The following is a 15,198-nucleotide window of genomic DNA, read 5'->3' as shown; positions in this document are numbered from 1 at the left end:
GGCCAGGGCAGCCAAAACGGAGCCCCCCTCATCAGATTGCCTTCGACAGCCCACCACAGAAGGTCCTGGGCGACCGAGGGCGGCACCTGAACGAGGTCCGAAATCCTGCCTGAGGACTGTGACCACTGGAGCTTGAGAGCCTATTGCAAAGATCTCATCCGCAACCTGGCCTCTGGCATCAGAAGAATGCAGGATGCCATGAGGCCGAGCAACCTCAAGAACTCAAACGCTGGGAGACTCTGGGCATGTTGAAACTTGTGCACCATCTGCTGAATTTGGTGAGCCCTCAACTGGGGAGGAAAACACTGCCCTAGGGACGTGTCGAGCACTGCTTCGATGTACTGGAGCCGCTGAGTTGGCGTCAAGTGAGACTTCTTTAAGTTGAGGGAGAAGCCCAGATTTTGAAGGGAGTGGCAGGTGACGGACAGATGATCCAGGACTTGCTCGGGAGAGCCCGCCCTGATCAACCAATCGTCCAGGTAGGGGTAGACGTGAATCCCCCTTTCCTGAGATGCGCTGCCACAACCACCATGAGCTTGGTGAAAACCCTTGGGGCGGAGGTCAATCTGAACGGCAGGAGCTGAAACTGAAAGAGCGAGTCGCCAACCGCGAACCTCAGGCACTTCTTGTGCTTTGGATGGATCGGCACAAAAAAAAATAAGCATCCTTGAGACCGAGAGACACCAACCAGTCCTGAAGTTGAAGGGCCTGGAGGACTTGAGAAAGAGTAACCATCTTGAACTTGTCCTTCCTGGGGAGCTTGTTTAAACCGTGCAAGTCCATAATGGGTCGCAATCCTCTGTCTTTCTTTGAAATCAAAAAATAAGGGGAATACCATCCCTTGTTCCTCTCCGCTACAGGCACCAGTTCTATGGCGCCTTTCTCCAGCAGGGATTGAATTTCCTGCGCAAGGAGCAGTTCTGGACTCTTCAAAGAGAGGTTCCCTGGTGGATTGTCGTGAGGTCTCTGCCGGAAAGGAAGACAGTAGCCGTGGGCTATGATCTCCAGACCCCCCCCATCTGAAGTAATGGCACGCCATTCTACCAGATGCTGCGCCAGCCTTCCCCCAAACGGAGAAACATGGGCCTCATGACTGAGCTGAAGCGGCTACGGCAGTGCCTGAGGGCAAAGAGGCAACTGCTTGCACGGCTTTGGCACCTCGAGTACCTTGTTTTCCACCTCTGGCACTCCTACGGTTGCCCCTTTGACTTGCAGCTCCTCTCGCTTTACTAAAGGAGGAGTAATAACGAAAGGAACCACCCCTCCATTGCTGTCCCCTAGGACGAAAAGGTGGAGCTTGGCGGACTGCAGCGCCCAATGACTTTGCTGCAGCTTTCGAGGTCTGCAACCTCTCAAGACTCGTCAGCCTTGCTGCCAAAAAGATGTTCACCATCAACGGGTATGTTGAGGAGGCGGGCCTGCACATCAGGAGCAAAACCCGACTTCCGCAACCACGCAAACCTATATTACGGTGCTGGCCGCCATGGACCGGCTGACGCAATCAACCATGTCCAGACCCGACTGAACGGATGCACACATGGCTTCCTTGCCATCCTCCACGATAGCAAGGAAACCATCCCGTTCCTCCCCTTCGGGAATATGATCAGCCGCTTGGGAAATACAGTTCCACAGAGTGCGTGAAACGAGACAAGGCACAAACGGAGTTGTCAGCCTGAAGCGCCATACCCCCAGAAGAAAATATCTTCTTCGCTCAGCCGTCAAAACTTGTGTCGTCCCTATCAGGAGGGATGGTAGGATACAACGCCTGCTTTCCAGGGCCCGGAGACGCCTGCACCACCAAACTCTCCGGAGTAGGGTGCGTTGTCAAGTAGCAGGGGTCGCCACTGGCTGGGCGATATTTCTTCGGCAAGGACTTGCTAACTGTCGGGAGACTCTCCGGAGAAGTCCAAGCCCCAGCCACCCTTATCTGCAAGGCCATATGGAATGGTAGCACCGGCTCAGTTGGAGGACCTTGGTCCAAGATATCAGTCAGGTCATCCTGCTGAAAATCCCCAGGGGGTGGGGGGGTAGACCAACCCAGGTATACAGTGACCTTCGACATGGGGCGCCGATATGAAGATTCGGCATGCGTGCCAGGCTCCGGCCTACCAAACTCCACCTCCGGAGAGGTGTCTAGACCACTGGCGTCGTGCAGCGACTGACACAGGTCCTCAAGTTGACTATGACCAGAAAAAATGTCATCAGGAACCAATGCAGGAAACTCACCTTCCTCAGACCCCTCATCCACCTCAGAAATATAATCCAGAGGCTGGAAAGAGGGTACAGAAAAAGGCACAAAGACATGTTTAGCCTTAGCCATCGCCTTTCTGGGGGGTGCCACCGTGCCACGGGGTACCTCCGACAAGGCTGCCTCGAATGGAGTTGAGGGCGTCAATGGCATGGGCGTTGACGTTGAGCGCGGCGCCGACATCTTCGACACAGGCCTCGAGGGCGGAGCCCCGAGCGCGTCTCACGACAACCTAGGCGTCGACGACTTCCTGGGAGGCGGGGACTCGAGAGAGTCCGTCGACACCCTCGGCGTCTATGTCTTCTTCGAAGACTTCACAGAGTCTTGCGGTCTCGATGGCGTTGAGGACACGGGGCCTGGAACGGGCATGCCTAGAGCGACCATCCTTGTCCGACCGGGACCTCGAAGGTGCCCGGTGGTCGCGACGACTGCTCGAGCCCGAAGGCGGACGAGCAGTGTCTCTAGCGCAGCCTCGACCGGCGTCCTCAGACGGCATGGCCGGACCGGACCCCTGCGATTGAAAAATCGCCAACATCTCCTTTTGGAACGAATCCCATTCCTCAGGAGTGGAATGCTTGTTGGGACAAGCTACCCGCTGACAGGCGGAGTCCTCGGAAGAGGACGGGGACGGCGACCTGTGACGGCGCTTCCTGGAGTGCCTCTAAGAGGCAGAGGAATGGCGGGACCGACTCCCAGACCGAGAAACCCCGGACTCACGACGACGATGCAGAGAGTCACCCCTCGAATCGTCCGTCGAAAGACAAGTGGAACGCGACTTCCGGGGCTTGGCCACCTTACCGACCAAAAGCTTCTTCTTACGCTCCCGCAAGGCCTTCGAAGTGAGCAATAGGCAGTCGACACAGTCGTCCGTATCATGGTCCTCCCCGAGGCACCAGAGGCAAGCGTCGTGCGCATCCGTCAGGGACATCTTGGACCCGCACACCCGACACTTCTCAAACCCGGACCGCGGGGTGGAAGAAGCCGAAGACATCATATTTGATAGCAATGAAGAAACAGGTTTGAAGAACCAAAAAACAGGATTCAGTAGAATCAAGGTGCGCCGAGATCTCCAAAGCAAACACGTTTGTGGAAAAAACGGAACTGAGGCTACGGGCGTCGTGCGTCCTGCTTATAACATCCGGTGATGTCGGCTCGACGGAGGCCCTCGAGGACGGCGTATCGACGCAGGACGCCGAAAGATTTTCTGAAGCAGCACAGCTGTGGTGATTACTGTCATAGATATGGAATACGTCGGAGGACACAATCCCCTTGAAATTCCTTTTCTTACACTCAGCATCAGTTGGATACCCAACAGACTTTCGAATGAGCACCCACGTGGCGCAGGACCACTCTGTCGATGGTATATTTTCATAACTTCCAAAGTTCAATTACTCCCGGTTTTCGCTCATATTTGCATCTCTTTACAAACTCCCTCTATGGTCTTTACAAAATCCATCTATGGTCTTGCCCCCCCCTACCTATCCTCCCTTCTCACTTTCTATACCTTCTCGTTCTCTCCGCTCTGCTGATCTCTTTTCCTACCCTCTCCTCCTACTCCCTCTCTTCTGTACCACCTCACCCTCTCCTTCCTCTCTACTCCCTCCTACCCTACTTCCCGCACTTCTCCAATTTCATCTCTTCCATTCTTCTCCCTTACACCTTCTCGCCTCCTCTCTTACTTCTGCTACTATCTCTACTCATACCTCCTACTCCCTCTCACATTGGTATCAGTCTCTCCAACTCACCGGCTGTGCTGCCTTTTCTGAGGCTGCTTTGTTGTTGGAGTCAAGGACAGTACCACAGCGGTAATCACTCCTCCCCGCCCTGGTTATCGACATGGGAGAGCCCGATACCTCCGCCACACTGTGCAAGTTTGATCAGCCTTAGTTCCTGGTCTTCGGTTTCTTACTTTCCAAGGCTCATGAAAGTAACAATCTTTAGAGGTCACGGGTGCTTCCATCCTTGTGACTCTCTCTGGTCTGGCTGTCTTGCTCCTTGTATGAAATCGCCATCTTGGAACTGCTGTTTCCTCGTGTGGCTTGCCTCGCACTGAGTGTGCTTTCGTGCTCCACCTTTTATCCGTGTGCTGAAGTGTGATACAAGTCAGGTGTGTTAAATAATCTGTAATTGCTTGTCCACAGTGTTGGGACATATCAGTTATCGTGCTCTGGTGTTAGTCCGTTGTCGCTCGCGTTGAACTGCCCGTGAGAAAGTTTTTGTCGGAAAAGGGGGGCGGGGGCTTGAATTCCTAGGTATAAAACCTGGTAGCATGGGGAAATGGTGTTATTGGGAAGGGGCACCGCATCTCACCCTCCAGTGTCACACTTCCACTCCCCGAGGACCCCTCATCCAGGTGATCCTCCCCCACTGGTCAACCCCAGGAACTGCATCCAAAAGCGATGGCTGTGTCCTGGCCACCTGGATGCCAGATCCCCGGGGAATTGCGGGTGAGACACCTTCTGGGTTCTCACAATACTAAGTATCTCTCTAGTCTTAAGAACTGCACTTACTTGAGGATATAGAAAAAGAATCTTAAAGGAGGACCCTAAGGGTCCCCAGCAATGCTGCCCATAAGGAGCTATGTGCTGCAGTCGTAAAACACAGGTGCCTTTAAGAGCTATGGATCAGACAGACTCCATAGTACAGGTAAAATACAAAGAACAGAGTTTCAAAAGACAGAGCCCACAAGCATGAATGAGTGGAAAAAGGCTCCACTCATTCAGGACTGAAAGAAAAAGATCCAGAAGTCCAGCAATAAGTGCTGGCGGTCTCACTAGGAGAGGGGATGAAGCATAACAATAAATCTCCCTAACAACATCTAGTAGGTTTGGGATCTGTCTTTACGACACTCCACTTAATTGTGCAGGCTCCTGGGTAGTTAGCTTACCTGCTCGTTAGGTCGTATGGTATCCTGGTTCTCCTCACAACCCTGTAATTTTACACTGGGTGCTGCCCCCTCCCCCCTTGCCAAAGGAGCCACATATAGACCTAAAGACTGTTACTGTTTTTATGCATATACTTGATATCTGTTTAATACTGTGCATTATCCTCTAACATATTTATTTTACCTGATAAATGTTTATGTGTGACTATTAAGTTATAATTTTCTTCAGTATATCAGTGTGGTATATGTTCTGGATTTATGTGTGAGGAAGCCTACTAGCCCCAACCTGAGAGTTAAGCCTGGTCATACTACCCAGGTGAAAAAGAGCACTGGCTTCCCTATGTCAGGTGTTTTAGGCCCCCAGTCCCGGTTAGTGCTTGTAGCATCCTCAACAGAGGGTGGTACAAAAACGGTATCAAAATTCGCCACGCTGCTACAGCCATACTTTATTCCTCTATCGGGCAAGTGGTCTGCATCTTTCGAAATCACCGACAATGAGATGTGTGTATATTTCATTTGTGCTAGGCTCACAGATATAAATACACTTTCCCACTCAAAACATCCAGCTTTTTTGCTCTCCTTATTTGATGGAAGAGGAGGGAAAGTGGAAGACTTCAGGCCCACAGTGCATGTCTGAACCATCAAATTCTCTGGAGTAGGGTGTTTGGATAAGAACCCGGGATGTGACTGGGAAGATTTATATTTTTTCACCAGTTCTTTATCCACTGCCGGCATTGAGCCACTATGTTACTAGATACTCATAACTGGAGGTGCAATGGCAGCATTAAGTAGCAGTAAAGTTTCTCTTAAAGGTGTTTATCCCCAATATCTCGACATTGTATTGGGTTACTGACTACAAGGAGGCTCCCGGACCTAATGACTTGAATAACTTCTCTATAGCACTCCAATGTGCAACATTTGGATGACTATAGGAGTGCTCTCGAGACATATCCAGACTGGCAGCATCCCTAACGTCCACAGCCAGCCGGCAATCTGCTCCAATACAAACTGTAGGAAAATGCACAGGTACATGGAACAGTGTCCACTTGCTCAGTAATATCATGGATGGACTGGCCCCTGTAAGCCGCATATATTAAGAGGCGATGACTGGTGCCGACGAAGTCTACTCGCAATGCTCTGGCATCAAGAACTCACTGACTGATAGAATCATATGATGGCGCCTCCACTCAGCACAAAAAGGCTCTGATGGACATTCCTCATCAAAGGTGGAGCTAAATGCTGTGCCTGCCTTTGAAGGTGCAGTGGGCTCGGGCCCTGACTCCGCCATATAGTTAGGAAATGCTGGCTCAAAGGTCTAAAATCAGCTTTAACACCTCCCACTGCTCTGGAGAGGAAGGACTTGTAGGAAATGTTGGAAATGTTATCTGGTGCTCTGATGAACAAGAACAGTCTTCTTGGCTAACCCCTCTCTGGGAAAGGCGCTGTTTATTCTTATGGCAAGAGGACAATGAGTAAAATCTTTCATAACACTGACCCAGGGAGAAGGCAACCTAGACAAATAATACACCAAAATGTTAACGCATACAATAAAATTACTTTCGCAGGGTTGTAGGGTGAAGACTTGCTGTCATTAGATGAGCTTACCATAACACATTGCCTTAACACCTTGCTCCACCCATGACTCCACTACCTTACCTTGTGTTGATTAAAGTGCAGTAAGATGTACATCTGAAGGGTGGAGACATGGAGAATGCGAGTTCCAAACTCCAGCTCTGCATGACCCAGCCATGTCCACTGCAGCCTTCGGGGCTTAGAGTGATCAACACTATGCATGTTCTGACCTGTACAAATTACAGAAATCACAATCCGGATTGGTGGCTGGGCAATCATGAAGTCTCCCGAGACAAAATATGCTGCCTACCATCACAGCAAAGATGAACAGCTCAATCATGGCCTTCACGGCTTCCCCAGCCAACGGACAAGCACAACGCCCAGACTACTGCTTCTAATCACAACACTCATTCAAATTAAAAATCAACCAAAACCAGTGCTGGGAAAATGTTCCCCAAGTATAGGAACATCCCAATGGTTATCCACCATGGGTATCCTCTTTAGACTCACATGCTTTAAATACTGTGGGTAGTCATGGATAAAGGTGGGCAAAATTGACAGGGATGAAGCAAAATTGGTGCATTTCACCCTGGCCGTTCAATGTAAAAATATAGGGATTTCACATGCAAAAACATCAGTTCATGATGGCCAGGGGCAGGTCATAGTGGATTTGGGTGGGGGCAAGAATAGATCCATAGGAGCAGCCCACAGGTGATTTTTGGCTTTATCCACAATCTCCATGCCAGGAAACCCCAACATTACCGAGAGGTGCCAGCCAGCTGCCACCTTGCTGGGAACTCTGGGTATGATGCACCGCTGCCTGTGCCTCTGTGCCAGTGATTAAGGATCTTGGGACAGGTAAGAGCGACTTGTGAGGTGCAATGCTAACAGTCCTCTTCCTGGAGCCTCAGGCTCCGGTTACAGCAACACAGGGGCTTCACAAGACACTCCCCCAAACCCAGCACCCCTTGTATGTATTCCCACATCATAACAATTCAGAGTCTTTGTTATTTCGCCCCTGGGATGCCAGCTATGTGAAAAAGCAAGTGCTTTTATTATGCTGTGTATTCATAGGAATATGGCTATTAGAGGTGGCTTGTGAATCTGAAAACATGTACAACTCCTCATCGTGTATCTCAGTGGAGGTAGGTATTAAATACATACAACACGTGAGTCCAACAGTACGCACAGCACCTCTTGCTTGTTTTCCTTTACAGGTTGACTGTAGTGTATAACTCAACCTGCACAGAAATATCAGCCCAGGCTGAGGCTGCATGATACTTGCTATTTTTTTTAATGTATTTAATTTTAGGGTTTAGTACGAAATTTAACTTTTCACATCACATCTATCAGATAATTATAATGTCGTTATTCCAATATACATTTCCTAACAATTGATTATAAATCGTATTAGTTCATATCAAATTCGAAAAACACTTCATTGTCACTACAAAACTCCATATAACATGCCCATATACATAATATATATTTCATCCTATATACACCAACACCACTCAATCTAATCAAACTTCAACATTCTTAGTATGTTTCATTTTAAAATCATAGCTAAAATATATTTATACGTAATGTAAATATGTCAAAATATTAGTCCAATGCATATTTGCCATTGTTACTAACAATCATACGAACACAATCACTTAATTTGTTTGTCTATAGGTTTCAAGAGTGTTTTCCATCCTACATATTCTACATAGCCTCGTGTTGCTGGGCACTCCCCTCAGTGGAGTAACTTTGCCTAAAATGTTGGGGGGGGGACATGCCATCTGAAGAAAATGTGCCCCAGCCAAATGAATGGGGACACCATGGTGTGCCATTAAAGTTGGGGGGTCAATCACCCCTGGCCCCCACCTAAATTTACGCCCATGACTCCCATTCTATGCCCCGTAACTGTTAGAGTGGGTAATACACGTAATCTAACTAACAATACAAATCTTCTTAACTTCTACAAGGGATTCACAATCAGGAACTGCTGTGGCTTTTTATATGTAAAGGTGTTCCTAGCAAATCCGACATTTGTCTAAATTGTATAGATCATAATCCAGTCCCCACAAGTCCAGCTTATATACAAACTGTGCCCATAGTTCATGGAATTCTAGTGACAAGTCTGGTTTCCAATCAATCTCTTCAAATACACTCAAATTCAACATTTCAGTTTTGCAGTGAGTACTGTGGAATTGCACATTCTTCCCAAACAAATTCAAAAGGGGATAGATACATCAGGCTTTTATCTGCCTTTATGTAGAGTATCCGTCGCCTTTGCCCAAGCATTCCAGCCAACGACATAAGCCCTAACTCAGTTCTTATTTCTTCAATCGGGACACTATGTGCCAGACCAAAGATACAGCGCCATCATTCAGCACCAAATGTATACAGCCACTTTAATTCACTTAAACAACTAGCCTCTAAACCATAGCACCTGTTTATATATCATAACTCATTTTAAGGTATACCCAGCAGCTGCAAATATTTATCACTTTCATAAGCACCTTAGCACGCACTTGTTTTCCAGGGACTAACATTTTGTTCTTGTGTCTCACCTATTCAATATCATAGCCCAAATATTCATATGTAGATAGCCTTTCAATATCTCCTGCCATTTTCCTGCTCTTGACTGTGCCAACTCCAAAAATCATGTACTTCGTTTTCTCAAGGTTTAACTCTAAACCATTTCCCTTGGCATACAAGCACAGTTCCTTAGCAGATTCTAAAGCCTGGTCAATTAACTCCACGTCATCAGCGTAAGAGCCATCTTACCACCTGACCTCCAATTCTGGGAGGTGAACAACTGACTGTCTCCAAATGGCCAGGCAAGTTGGCCAGGTATTAATTAAAAAGCTTAGGGGCAGGCAAATACCCCTGAGGGGCATCAATGTCGTTAATGCTGGTCGCCTTACTGCTCAGACTTACCTGCATGCTAATATTCTCATTAAGTTGCTGTAATGAATCAGACTATTCTCCCAGATAACCTGGCCTGGGATCCTTCTCATGTGGCCAGGGAAAGGCAGAAGCATCCTGACCCTGCGGTTGGTGTTCTGTGAGAGGCTCACATGTGTGGCGAATCAGGTAAGGAGCATTGGGAGAACCGCTTTAATTACTTCCCTAGAGACCCTACTGTCTTAATGGCCTGTTGTACAATTGAAACCTTTAAAGAAAAGGATAACCAGAACATTGGGGACTTCAAGTCCCGCAATGCCCAAAGTACTGGGACGAGGAAGAGGGACTCGGAGGCACTAAACTGCAAGGCGCAGTCTAGTGATTCTAATGACCCATACCTGAGCAGAACTTTTGAACATATAAAGCCCCTTTTGTGCAGGCTATTTGAAGCAGAAGGTGGAGTTGCAGAAACCAACTGCCGCAGTTGCAGAGTAAGAAGAAAGAAAACAGATGCTGGAGCCGCTATCATCTTTGGTGCAGCGAGCCGTCCTGCAAGGGTCTCCAATAATGATTTCAGAGGTTGTACAGCGATGTAGTAACATGCTTTCCCCCTGGAGAGAGAGGCTCTCCTTATTGCATGCAGTGCACCGGTGGCAGGCGAGCACCCGAGTACACTAAAAGTGAGGAAAGCTACTTTATTGAACGGCAGGGGCCGCAGGAACCACACAGAAGTGCTCTGATGCGCAGGAGACAGCAGCAGATGCAGAACGAACAGTGGCAGCGGATCGAGCGGACGTGTGTGCTGAAACCGGTGAATTTACCATTGTCAGGTAATCCCAGTAGAATGCTCTGTAATAGACCACTGGCTACTGATACTCAATTTGAATACTGAACTGATAGAAAGAAGTCAGATTGGCTTAAAACTAACTTTGTAAAACAAGATGAACTGAAATCTTATAATTATTGCTATAAAGGCAAATACAATTGTCAAAATCAAAAGAGGGCAATACTGAAGCAAGCTAATCCTAACCACCATTGCCAAAGCCAAGAGAGAGCAACACTGAAACAAGCTAATTATAACCATTTCTGAAAGATTAATGAAGAGGCAAAAGTGAAAGGGAATAGCAACCAGCACAAAGAGGGTCAAGAATAATACAGAAACATTGTCAGCCGTTGTATGATATAAAAGTGGGACAACAAGAGTGGCAGGAGAGAAGCCCTGCTGGTAGAAAGTATCAAGGAGGAGAGAAGAGTAACCTGCATTGCCTGTGGCAAATACAACAGTGGAACAAACAGCACTAATATGTTGTATGTTTTCTCAGAAGCAGTTGTGAATTGGATGCTGCTGAAAGTTAAAGAGTTTTCTAAAGGTTTGACGCAAACCTCACCACAGAGTACTTGTAGTAGTGTTAGGAGCTTTTGTCCTGGCAGGAGAGTATACCACGATAGGGACCTGTTACTGGTAGTCCTGGCATGTAAGAGGACAAGGAAGAAATCATTAAAGTGTTTCATGAACTCTGGTGGAATCATTCTGACAAAACATTGTTGTGGATACAGAAGAATTCTAAAGTGTTTCTTAAAAAGAAGAAGTTGTGTTGAACTCTTCAAGACTTGTCATCTGGTTGAGCTCTTGGTTAAATTCTAAGCGGAAGATGTGTACCAAGAAGAACTTTGTCTCAAAACAGAACTTTCTTATTTGAACCTTTGTATGAAAAGCCTGCTTTGAATCTGGGGAAGGGGATCCAACCCAGGTTACAAGGATATACGGTTATTAGGTTTTTGTTGAATAGAAGTGTCATTTCTGTTATATTTGAATTGCCATATATCACTTTTTTTTACTCTTTATTGATGGTCATAGCAGATAACATTTATTGCACATTACACCATACAGTACATACATTACTCATGTTGTTACATACTCATTCAGATATCATTTCAGCATTTACATGGGTGTTTCATCGTCTGAGGCCATTTTGCATAGGTACATCTCCCTTGCTCACTATTCTTAGAGAGGCACAGATCCACCCTACTGATGAGGTCCAACCAGACCGAAACACGTGTCTGGGGTTTCTGTTGGTACTCTTGTTTAGAGGAGAATTGCCTAGCATTTCAGTGCTGGACTGCCCCAGGGCAGGACAAAGACTGATATGTTTGGGATATTTCTTCTCTGTGAAAGATAGTGAGCTAAAGACTCTGGGTAAGGCTCTCGTAACCAGGACTAATGTCTGGCAGAGGGACTCCCAGGACCCCCCTAGTTAATTTTCAGTGTGATTGCTGCCTTGGTTGGCGATCTTTTGGTTGTGGAGGATCTGTCTAATTTTGTGTCGATTATTAGATTAAAGTCTCCACCCCATAGGACACTGGAGCCGTCTAGTGTAGAGAGCAATTGTAATATGTTTAGGTAGAAGTCCGGGTCATCTATGGTAGGGCCATATGTGTTGATTAGTACAACTGTTTTCTCTGCTAGCTCTTCCCATATTATTACATATCTACCTTGGGGGTCAACTTTGTGTCCTTTGGTCTGTAATCCCAGTGATGGATGTAGTAGTGTTATCACCCCTCTAGCCTGGGTTGAGTATTCTGTATGGTATCTCTGCTTGCCCCAGGAAGCCAGCATATTCGCATTGCTGGTTCCCTGTGTGTGTATTTCCTGTAGCATAACTATATGGGGGGAGATTCTGTTCACGTATGCCCCAATTTTCCTGGCCTTTGAGGGGTTATTTAGTCCTCTAACATTCCAAGATAGAAGCTTAATTTTCAGCCCGTTTCCTTTGGTGCTGTTATTCATATTTATACAGTACTTTGCTGATATGGGGGTACCGTTTAGACTGAATAGTGCAATTATCTGCAAGACCATGGTTAAGAAAACTTTTACAACGTTTTAACAGTCCAGTTAACGTCCAACCCCTTTCCCACCCTTCCATCCCGCCACCCACATCATCTACCCCAACTTGATTATTGTCCCTTACAAACTTTTGGAGTTCTCCCGAGGTCGCCAAGTTGCTGCCACTTGGCCGCTGGTTCCAGGTTCACGACCCGGCTTTCATGTTTAAGGAAGGAGCTCCCTGCAGAAGTCTATGTTGCTAATTTCAATTTTTATAAAGGATGTCTGCGCAGTTCATTCAGTTGACTGGATCGTGTCTATCTGCATCAGGAGGGGGTCGACCGTTTTGATACGGTCTGCGGTTCCCGGGGGGGAAGGGGTATGGAGGCCTCCACAAAGACCATGGCTGCTGCCGGTGTTTCATAAAAGTGTTCTCTCCCCCCATGTTGTATTCTCATTTTAGCTAGAAATATTAGTGCATATTGTACTTGCCGTGCTCTTAGAAGTCTCTTAACTGGTTCATATGATCTCCGGTTGGCTTGAACTCCCGCCGCGAAGTCTGGGTTTATATGGATGTGGTTTTCCTCTTAGTGCAGCGTTCCTTGCTCTCTTGCCATTCTGAGTATTGCATCTCTATCCCTGTAGTTGAGGAGGCGTGCGATGATCGTGCGGGGTGGCGCTCTGGGTGTCGGCATAGGAGCTAGCGTGCAGTGCGCTCTTTCTACTAAGAAGTGGTTTGAGAAGTCCTTGGCCTCCTAATAGGGTCTTTAAGAGGGACTCGACCTGATATTCCATTGCCCCATTGCCGAATTTTTCAGTGACACCCACAATCCTTATATTGTTTCTCCTAGATCGCGATTCAAGGTCCTCGCACTTGATGCCGATTCTGCCCTCCACCTCTGTGATTCTCTAGCTCTCTTTGTCCACTCTTGCCTTTAGTGAGCCGATGGTGGTGACTATGTCATCTAGTTTGACATTTATTGCAAGGAACCCGTTTGTACTATGGTGGTCAGTTTGTCCACCCTATCTCCGCTCTCCACCTCAAACCTCAGTGTTTGATGTGGTCAGTGTTGCCGGCACCAGATCTGATGCTTGACTATTGGTGAACGAAACCATGGGGCCCTTTTTTTCACACCTGCACCTTTTGTCATCTTCTTGGGTGTTTTTGTATCTCTTATATAGTTCCCCACAGTTTATGGGATGAAATTGTTCAGTGTGTTCGGAGTTACTTTTTCACCAATCATGCGTACTGTTACAGCAGTTGTACAACGTACTACTGTGTCCTTTCCGTACTGCGAGCGTAGTTTCTGGGCTCCCGTGAGGTTGACAGCTGGATGTACTTGAGTTTAACGGGCTGTCTTGCCGTGAGGAGGGCTATATCTTCTTATCTTTAGGCGTTTTGGGTTTCCCCACCGGTTGGTTGTTTCCTCACTGTCCACGAACGTGCCCTTTCAGGTTACTGTGCCCGCTAGTTCCTTTGTCAACTCCACTCGTGCAGGATAGGTTTCTCTGGTTTATATACATATTAGGGTTGTGTTCACTGCCTTTACATAGATCTGTAATTTCTTTCAGGCCTGTATTCAGGCTCACAGTTGTGCCTGCCTCCTGTATTGCTGTAAGGATTTATTGTCCTGGTTCTGGATCGGGACGAAGCCCCCCCCCCCCCCCCCCGAGCCGGCATCACTGCCTGCTTTATCTAGTATGTTCGTCTTCAAGTGTTTCGACCAGATTGAGATTGCTCCGCTTCCACTTTCCCGGCAAGTTGGGAGCAATAGCTATTTATGCCATTGTGCTGCGTGGAGGTCTCCTGTAGTGCAGTTAAGTGTCTTAGGTGGCTCACGTCCTTACATTCACTTTGCTTACCCCTTGCCTGTTGTTCTTTCACCCACAGTATTCAGTGGCAGAGTTTTCGTTTGCTCCTGTCTTATATCAGTGAATGGGTTGTGCTCTCGCACCTAATGTGGTTTCTTTATGCACCGCGTCCAGTTCTTTTTGGGCTTTGAGCAATTTTAGTGCTCTTTGTTGGTGGTTAATTTGCACTCTTTAGTGTCCGTTTCGTCTCTGCCTGTGCAGCATTCATACGTTTGGGCTGGTAATACGCTGGAGGCCGGCCGTTCCGCCGCGGCATCTTGTCCTGGCTTCCCGCTGCTCTCGTTCCCACTGCCGCGTAGCCCCCAATGTCGGGGCTGCACTGGATGGTGCACCCGTTCCCCAGCTTTGATGTGTCCACCGGGAACGGGGCGCGCGAGGTCCCTCGTGTGGTCAGCCGCCCCAGTAGGTCCGGGAAATGGGTTTTAATAGCCCAGAATTAATATTTATTGCATACTCACTGCCTGCTTTGCCTTCACGTCCCTTCTCCGGCGCTCATGGCTGGGCGCTGTGTTCTGAGGATTTGCGGGCGTATTCCACAGTTCGGCCCCAGTACCACCCGTCGGCTGCCGGATCGGCGGATTCACCTCGTGGGGTTTGGGCGATCCAGCGTTCGTTTGGTTTCCTTCTCCTGGGCACTCATCTCCAGCCCGTTTCTGATAGTTTAGCCGCCCCTCAGACCTCTCGTATGGGGCTGTTCTTTCTTTATGCGGAGTGTTGTCCTCTGTACGAATCCTTCCTCTCTATTGTTTGTTTGGCTGAGCGTCTACGGCTCAGCCGTAGTTTTGCGCGGTACTGGTTCACGGCCCGCACCGTAGTCTTCACATGGCCATCTTTCCCTTCGATGTAGCATCCCGAAAACTGCACCGTTTCTACCAGGATTTTTGCTGCTGATTCGTGAGGTCC

At 47.9% G+C, this 15,198-nt stretch overlaps 1 protein-coding gene across 3 annotated transcripts in view; it reads right to left on the bottom strand.

Moving 5' to 3' along the window:
• Positions 1 to 15,198, bottom strand: part of LOC138468363 (cullin-9-like) — a 1,322,368-nt gene that overhangs the window by 170,958 nt on the left and 1,136,212 nt on the right. For all 3 annotated transcript variants that reach the window (XM_069608895.1, XM_069608893.1, XM_069608894.1), the window contains one exon: positions 6,789 to 6,934. In XM_069608895.1, coding sequence (XP_069464996.1) covers positions 6,789 to 6,934 — 146 coding nt within the window. The remainder of the gene's footprint in view (positions 1 to 6,788; positions 6,935 to 15,198) is intronic.

The sequence above is a fragment of the Ambystoma mexicanum genome, chromosome 4q (genome assembly GCF_040938575.1).
Source record: "Ambystoma mexicanum isolate Mex_15411 chromosome 4q, UKY_AmexF1_1, whole genome shotgun sequence".
NCBI classification, from domain to species: domain Eukaryota; kingdom Metazoa; phylum Chordata; class Amphibia; order Caudata; family Ambystomatidae; genus Ambystoma; species Ambystoma mexicanum.
This window is presented reverse-complemented; position numbering and strand designations above follow the sequence as displayed.